Below are 8,637 nucleotides of genomic sequence, written 5' to 3' on the forward strand. Positions count from 1 at the left end.
TTCTTAGCTGACAGGAATAGCACCCGTAGCCCATCCACCTTAAGGTTTGACGGTTGTAACGACTTGTTATTTGAGTTACTATTGCCGTTCTATCTGCTCTAACTAGTCTGGCTATTCTCCTCTGACCTCTGGCATCAACAAGGCATTTGCGTCCACAGAACCACCACTCACTGAGTATTTTCTTTTTCGGACCATTTTTTGTCAATCCTAGAGATAGATGTGCGTGTAAATCCCAGTAGATCAGCAGTTTCTGAAATATTCAGACCAGCCCGCACAACCATGCAACGTTCAAAGTCACTTAAATCACCTATCTTCCCCATTCTGATGCTCAGTTTGAACTGCAGCAGATCATGCTTCTTCAGACTGTTCAGACCCTGATCCCATAACCCTTATGGGGCGGCCAGACAGCTCTTTACCTCAGGTAGTTTATCCCGAGTCAGAGTGCATCGGGATCAAGAGATGGAGACATTCCCAGCTGTTGGCCGATAAATTCTGGTCAGCCTACATGAACAACTACCTGCTTGGGGTGCAGACTAGAGGGAAATGGCAGAGCCTAGCTGACAACATTGCAATCTGAGAGACTGTGATGTTGGTTGCCTCAGTCAAGTTGGCAGATAGGACAAGTCGTGAGAGTCTTTCCCGATGATCTGATGATCGAGTGAGGACAGCAGAAGTCCAGATAAAGGACATAGTGTATCTTAGGCCAGTCACCTGACTGATATTGTTGCCGAAGATGCAGGATGACGAGGATGATCAACAGGTCACTCCAACAGTCCTTCTAGGGGGCAAATTTAAGAATAAATTTGGGGGCGCCGATGTTGTAAAGGCCGCTGCTCCCCCTGTACATACGCTGCTGACACGCCAGAGGCTGGAGTTATTGAGCAGAGCCGGAGTGGCTAATCGGGAGATTCAGGAGGTTTCCCGATGGGACAGCTCATGTCAATCTCTAGTTTGGGCCGATTGGGAGGGAAAAATTATTTTCACCAAAAAAATAGCACCAAAAAAAAATCTCTAGTTTGGGCCGGATTTGGGCATGAAACTCCCGGGCTGAAAAAGTGGCCCACTCCGGCATTTACTTGCGGACCACATACCACATGGAATGATGGCACAAATAAGGGCAGATGCGGTTTGCCAGAACTCAACGAGTCTACAGCCATAACAGGGCTGCATCTCAGCTGCACTTAATACCAGAACTGGCCCTTAACACAGCCACATGTACAACTGGCCCATTTCTGTGCCATATGTGGCCCAGATCAAAATTCTTTCCCCAATAATCTGTTCTAATCTTACAAATTGTTGCTTGATCTTGTTGAGTCCATAAAATTCAATAAATACAATGTTTTATTCAGAAACATCATGAAATGTCAACAAAAACATGAATATTAATAATCGTGAAAATAACAAAATGTCAACACAAGCACATAAATCAAGAATAAAATTTGTACAATTTTCCTGAAAACAGGCTATAAAACAAAGATAAAATCAAAAAAGTCAAGCACAAAACAATACTTGCTTGAAACAAGCTTTGTAAAACTGTGATTTAAACGAATCCAAGTAATTTTACATGAAACATAAACAACAATTCAATAGTCTGGTTGCTGGTTGCCAGACTAGCATTTTGCTCTCTTTTTGCTTGCCTGCCACCCACCTTCTCGATCCATGGATAGGTGAAGCCAACTCTTCATCCACATTTCTATGGCCAGTAGCCTAGGGTTAGGGTAATTACTGTTAACTGTTGTACGATTATATTAATGCATGTCATCTGCTATTCGTTGCAGACCATACGTTACACACTTCTCTACACTATCTTTCCTGCTCGCCTGTTAGACAGATCCATGAGCATCGTGATTACTGTGGACCTGATATGCTGTGCTGGGAGTGTGATTAAAGCATATGAATATCACCACATGCATTCTCCAGTGTTCTTACTGACACTGCGAAGGTGGGCGAAATCATATTAAGAACTTGCCTAACGCAGTCCATTAGCCTTGCCTCTGTCGAACACACTCAATTTCAGAGTTTGATTATGAACTTCAATCCGATTCAAGATTCAGATTAATTTCACTTTCGTCCACACTTTCTTGGTGCTGCTCCAGGCAAATGGCCATCACGTCTAGGTGGAATGTAGGTCAAGACATCACAGCGGACAAACACACGTCTAACATTAATCATGGTCAGGTCACGATACAAAACACTCCGAAAGGTATCTAGAGTATGTATGACAGATTATAGTTTGTAAATAAATACAAAAGTCCATTGTTCGGGGGCAAAGTTTTAAAGATAGGTTAGCTAATAACAGTAACTAACCTGTGATGGAAAGAGAAATGGGACCGGTGTCTACTCCTGCTTCAATTTTTGGTAGCTTGGTCATTTGTGGCTGCCGGCCATACGGGTGTACTCGAGTTTATGTGCCAGTTTATGTTGGCATCTGACCAAATGTGGGAAGTAACTGAGTAACTAATTCTATGCTTAGGTCTTGAAGAACCACTCACAACTGAGTAAAAAAAAAAAACATAATTATCTCTAAGAGGTCATACAACCTCTTACATATTTAACTTCTCACTGTTACTCCAAATTATTCATAATTGTAATGTTATGTGCATATGGCTCTCATACCAAAATCCTGATAGCATCTCTTAGAGCTTGTGTGGGGGAACTGAACCTAGCACAGAAATGAATGTTTCATATCTGTGCCTAAAAGTTTACAATCTAATTTTTGAGGTTGCTAAAGCAGATTAAGAGATCTGTCAATATTACTGCCTTTATGGTTGAGAAAGGTGGGTTCTAATAGACACTGAGCGTATTTATTTGTGGCCAACAACTGATTTCTGAAAATGTTTGCATTCATTTTGTATAAAATCATGTTATCATCTAGTTATACCTCTGGGAAACTTAGATCTTAGATAAATTATTTCAATTACATTTGCAAATAAATTACTGTAAAATGGAGCTAAAAGATAGAAGAATTTTGTCCTGAATTAATGGTCTTTTTCTAATATGAAAGGCCCTTGATGTTAATTATGAGATCTCTTATCTTTGAGTATACTGGCCACAGTTATGTCTAGTGGAAAATGGGCTATACAATGGATAAATAGTCACATTGTCAGAGTAAGGGCTGCAAATGGGCCAGCTCAATCAGAGAACAAATCACGCACTTGCTCTGAGTCAATGATAAATGCAAAAATAATTCTGAGTCAAATGTCAATCCTATGGATTGATTTTTGTTGATATTTAAAACCCAAGAGTAAAATGCTGATCTCAGATCAGAAATCTTTCTCCAACAAGAGACATTGCATATTTGATTAAGTTACTGTTGGATATGGCATTACTATTCTATGTTGAAACAGACTGAGGTGTTTTCCTGCATGCAGCACAAACAACAGGAGAATCTTTTGATGTGTAAAAAGATTTACAGTACATGCCAAACAGCAAAACAATTTGATTCCATTGAATTATCCAAATTTCCATATGGTCACTATGGTCAATCTTCAGAAATAGCACCAAAAACAACGCTTTCAATGCATGGTCCTTTCATACACTTTCACCTTTAAGACAGTTTGTAAAATTATACTTGCGTTTGTTTTTTTAAGTGACAAATTCCATTACAATTCCATTGGCTGCAAAATAAGTTCCAAATTAATACAGTTTAGAGTTTAAAATCTATTTCATTGCTAAACACTTAAAATAGCTCTCAGTCATAAAACATCCACACAGCTTGTTCTTTTAGGTTGTTTTACTTGCAGGGAAAATGTTCATTCATCCATATACATGTTCCTGCCATATAGATCATATTCCTTATACATCAGGTAGTTCTTAAGTCCAGGTGGAAAGGGAGCTGAGCTGAAGATGCCCGGGTCACCCAGCCTCTTTGGAGTCATGTGTCTCCTGATCACCAGCCGGCACATATGTTTCAGCAAGCGAGGGTTTCCTACCAAAGTACACATGCATACAAAAAAGGGGAACTACAGATTTTGTTTTATGCCCTTCTGGGTAGCATATAAATTTAAAATGACATCTACACCATTAAACTAGGTGCTAAAATGGTTCTTGTTATTCACCTAAAATGTCAGAAATTTCTGGCCATTCTTTGTGCTTTTCCAGAACCATCTTCAGCTTAGAGCAGAGAGGAACATAGCCAACATAGTCCAGAAGAACCCGCACAGTTCTGCCTGCATACTGCACCAGCCACGACACGCTGATGAAGTCACAAAACTACACAAAACACAAGAAGGCAAGAATGACTATTTAATCATTTAAAAAATATCCTTCATATCAGCATACCCATATCAGTTGTTACAAATGAAACTTTACTTAAAACTATGATAAACATACCGGGATCTTTTCATTTGGGGTGTCAGAGCGATGACTACGGTTGCTCCCTGTTGAGTCGTGATGACAGCTGAAGCATTTGTCTGCATCATAGCTGCTATTAAGTACCATCCGCATCATCATCTCATCTTTGAGGCAATACTGCAGTGCTGTTGGGAAGACTGTATCACTGACCACTGTGAAGTAGGAGTTCATATCTGCTTGCTTGGCCAGTAGCAGCTTAACAATCTCATACCTCCCAGCTCTCACTGCTACTAGGAGAGAACTCAGAGGGTCCAGGTCAGGTTTCGCCCCAGCACTGAGTAGCAACTCCGTGCATGTCACATCTCCATTGGAGACAGCAAAGAACAAGGCGGTCTTCCTCATATCACTATAATTCTCAGATATATGCTGCTCTAGAAGTGCATTAACATCAAAACCTTTGTCCAGTAGAAGCGTGAGACATTGGATATGTCCTCCATCTGCAGCAGAGTGTACTGGGCTCTGGCCAGAGAGACGCAACGCTCTTCTGGTAGTCACAGGGATTAGCATCCTCAGTGCCCTAGGTGTAAAGTTTAACCATCTGATTTGTTTTCTTCTCAAGATTATGGTCCTTCCAAATAAAATCATTACCATGTAACATGCCTTCGAACACCTTGTGTCCTCATATCTACAAAATAATAAGTTGCATATAGGGGCAAAAGAAAGTGACACGTAATGTGAAATTGCTTCTCTCCTGTACTCACAGGTAGTGCCCGTCAAAAGCTGCTCGGTGGATAGGAAGCTGTGAGGAGAGGTTGGCAATGTTTGGGTTGGCCCCATTTTGAAGGAGAAGATCAATACAGTCAGGATTACCAGCCCCGGCAGCATCGTAAAGGACACTGTCGCCATTGGGTGCCTGAGCATTTACATCACCACCTATTGATGTGAAAGAAAACACTTCTGTCATTAGATAATAGTTTTAAATGCAGCATTGTGGCTCCTGACTAATGTGCACTGGTTCTTTCCGTAGGTGTAGTTTCAGTCTCACCATTATGAATGAGGATATCGAGCACTTCTGCCTGGGCAAACTCTGCAGCAACGCCCATTGGAGTCACCCCAGACTGGTCTGTCACTGAGACCTCGCCTCCATGCTGTAGCAGAAGCTTCAAGACATCAATGCAGCCCACTTTAGCAGCCTCGTGCATGGCTGTCCACCTCTTTAGACAGACTTGGTTCACCAGGGCACCTCGCCTTAAAAGTGCCAATGCAATATCATATGCATCTGTTCTTACAGCTACAACAGAACAAACAAAAATGCTGTTACATTGCTGAAAGGGTGGAGAGCTACTGGACCTCTTTTAAACATTTGTGATTGGCTGTTAATGAAATGCAGAGTAAGAATACCCAGTAGTAAGGGAGACTCATTCTTGCGATTGGTTCTGTGAGGAGAGGCTCCATGCGCCAGCAAAGTCTGAACAATCTCTACTAGTCCTGCTTGAGTAGCCAGAGTCAAAGGGGTCTCCCCATCTGTTGTTTCCTCATCAAGGCTTAACCTGTAAGAAGCTGTCAAGGAAATTACTGACTAGCCATTACAAATAAGCTACCCTGACCTCTGTAAGCTCACAAACCCTTAAATCTGAGCTGCAATATGAATGTGTTACTCTGAATGCAAAAGAAGTTGCTGGTTCATAGTTATTGCTGCCTTTAATCACCCGCTTTACCAGTGACTGCTTGCCTACCACTGTTACTGTGCTCACCATATAGGACCATCTCCAACACCTGGACAGACTGTTGCACTGATGCCCTGTGAAGAGGGCACCAACCTTGATCATCCACTTCGGTAAATGCAGCTGGGTAGTCCAACATCTCCTCAAGTGTAAACAAGTCACCTAGAAATGACAAGAAGTGACTGTTTACATCCGTTTGGTTAGATATGAGGTATGCGATTTGCAGTACATTCATAAATGTTCACAGCTTCACTGTAAACTGTACCTCTTTTGATTGCATCCAAAATCTTTTGATTTTCCACACTAAGGTTTCAGGATGAAACAAGGGAAACTATAAACAATGATGTACTGATATCAGCAATAAAAGAGGATCTTCTTTCTTTTTTTTTTCTTTTTTTTTTTTGCATCACACCTTGCTGGGAAATCCTTGCTGGAAGTCTGCTGAATGCTGAGTTGGATAGCATAGGCAAGAAGCTGGTCATCTTCATCATCTGTAGTATCCATTACTACTATATGGGATGAATGAAAATATTTTGTTCAATAGGTTTTGCATGGATGCATGAAGTAGCAAACCATTAAATGTAGGGATTACCTAAAACACATATCTTAAGTTGAATATTGAGTGATCTATTGCAATGTCTGGTATATATTTTCTATATTACTGATATTTCTTCTGTTTGTTGAGTTTAGGAACCATAAATCTGACATTTATGTATTTGGGAAATGTATATCTGACAAAGGCATTTCCAAAGGATTAGACTCTTCATGTTTGTTCACTATCATTTGCCATCAGAGTATTTGCTTCAACTCTTCCAGACCTCGCCCTATTATCCTTTATCCTTTCATTATGTTCATCAAACATTTGATCCACTCTACTTTTCTGAAATAGAGCTCCAATAAAACTGCAATTGTACTTACTATTCACTCCTGTTCACTGATAAAGCCCTACATGGAATTTCTCTGCTCTATTGCTCTATTTAATCAAGCGTCTTCATTAGGAACCTCTGTTCATACTATCCCATCTTCTGGAACTTGACTCTTAGCTGTCCCAAAATTCGGACTGAATATTAATAAGGTGAATACATTTTAGTATCATATCCCTGAAACTTTGGAACATTTTACCACAAATCTCTTAGACTGTTGAAATCATGGTTTAAAACTTTTTTCTTCTCTAATACTTTTATGTGTTTTCTCACTCTATTTGATGACCTTACTGCAATTTGAATTTATAATGATGGTGATGTTTTTTTTTTTCCTTTTGTCTATTATGGTTTCTAAAGCAACCTTAAATACAAGACACTAAACATAACCTAAATTATTATTGTTGTTTAAACACTTATATGTTATTGTCCTATCTTCATAGTGAATGTGCACTTTACTGTATAGGCATTTAACTGAACTACATTTATAGCCTTCCTATAAATAACTGTTTCTACAGTCTCTGCATGCTGACAGTAGAGCTTCAGTTCAGAGCTTCATGTTCAGTTTCAGACACTGAACATGTATTAACTTGGTTCATAGGGGAGCACAATTGTGTTTCTTGTTTGCAGAGCTTTTGTAATAAATAAATAGTTCTATGAAGTATTTGAACAAATACATATATTTTGTCCATGCAGAAATTTATTATGGATGTAAATATATTTAAATAAAGCCTGATTTACCTGTTTTTTTTAATAATACTACAGCTGTTTTTAAATAAGGATATGTTTCGCTCAAATTAAGATTTTACAGATATTACATTTACCAAACTGGGCAAGATATTAATTAATAAAATAGCTTGTGAAATATTACTTAATGGGGGCTCATGGTTACAATATATTAACAATGTTTTAAATAAAACTCCATAAATATATACATTTTGGCCAAAATAACAGACCTTCAAAATTTCAAATCAATAAATGAAAATGCTAAACACACCGTGAACATGCAATATGAGCCCCAAATGTGTCCCAATTAATTAATTTAGGTCCCATTCATTCACAAATACAGGCACTAGTCTCACCTTTTGCAATATATTTCCAGTAAAATCGCAGGTCTCGTACTAGCTTGGTTTAGGTGTGCCCTGTCTGAATTGCTACAGACCCCCCCCCCCCCCCCCCCCCTCTGAGCACATATCTATTTTCAGCTGTCATCTGCTCTTGGATATCCATACATGACATTAAAATGAGGTGCATGGTTTTCTGGCTTCCACATTTATTTGATAATGCTAACAATGAAAAACCCATGGAAATATTATGAAATGTCATTGCTGGGACAGCAAATTGCACTGTCAAACTGTTTAAGAGTTTGATTGATGGCCATGTCAAAAATAACCATAAGAGCTGTGTGCTTCGGACACCTACAAATAAATAAAGTCAATAGACATGACGTTATTATTAAACATGAAACATATTGTTAAGTATTAAACTATGAATAAATGTATACACACTTAAAAAACGCATAAAGGGCATATAATTAAAATTGTGTGTTAAGTGGAGCCCCCAATCTTTTTTACCTAGGTTGATGTAACTAGAAACATATGAATAACACGTGACTACCCATGATTCATAGGGTATTTTGCATTTGCCACATGCAATTGCGTGGCTACTATACTGTAAACTACTACAGGAACCAGTATCCA

The 8,637-nt window shown here is 39.3% G+C and overlaps 1 protein-coding gene across 4 annotated transcripts; it reads right to left on the reverse strand.

Annotated features, from left to right (window-relative positions):
• Positions 1 to 3,404: 3,404 nt before the first annotated feature.
• On the reverse strand, positions 3,405 to 8,096 carry asb15a (ankyrin repeat and SOCS box containing 15a). 4 transcript variants are annotated; one of them, XM_077004605.1, is made up of 10 exons: positions 8,020 to 8,096; positions 6,430 to 6,526; positions 6,283 to 6,320; positions 6,114 to 6,179; positions 5,695 to 5,853; positions 5,339 to 5,584; positions 5,055 to 5,226; positions 4,333 to 4,978; positions 4,059 to 4,212; positions 3,405 to 3,928 (listed from the first exon to the last, which is right to left on the reverse strand). In XM_077004605.1, exons 2-10 carry the CDS (start codon positions 6,519 to 6,521, stop codon positions 3,753 to 3,755), a joined length of 1,749 nt encoding a protein of 582 aa, XP_076860720.1. In that variant the 5' UTR covers positions 6,522 to 6,526; positions 8,020 to 8,096; the 3' UTR covers positions 3,405 to 3,752. The 4 variants fall into 4 exon arrangements, with proteins under 4 accessions (XP_076860720.1, XP_076860718.1, XP_076860719.1 ...); XM_077004603.1 differs by having other exon boundaries at positions 6,048 to 6,179; XM_077004604.1 differs by having other exon boundaries at positions 6,048 to 6,179; positions 6,430 to 6,523; positions 8,020 to 8,094.
• Positions 8,097 to 8,637: the final 541 nt, after the last annotated feature.

The sequence above is a fragment of the Brachyhypopomus gauderio genome, chromosome 5, assembly GCF_052324685.1.
Source record: "Brachyhypopomus gauderio isolate BG-103 chromosome 5, BGAUD_0.2, whole genome shotgun sequence".
NCBI classification, from domain to species: Eukaryota; Metazoa; Chordata; class Actinopteri; order Gymnotiformes; family Hypopomidae; genus Brachyhypopomus; species Brachyhypopomus gauderio.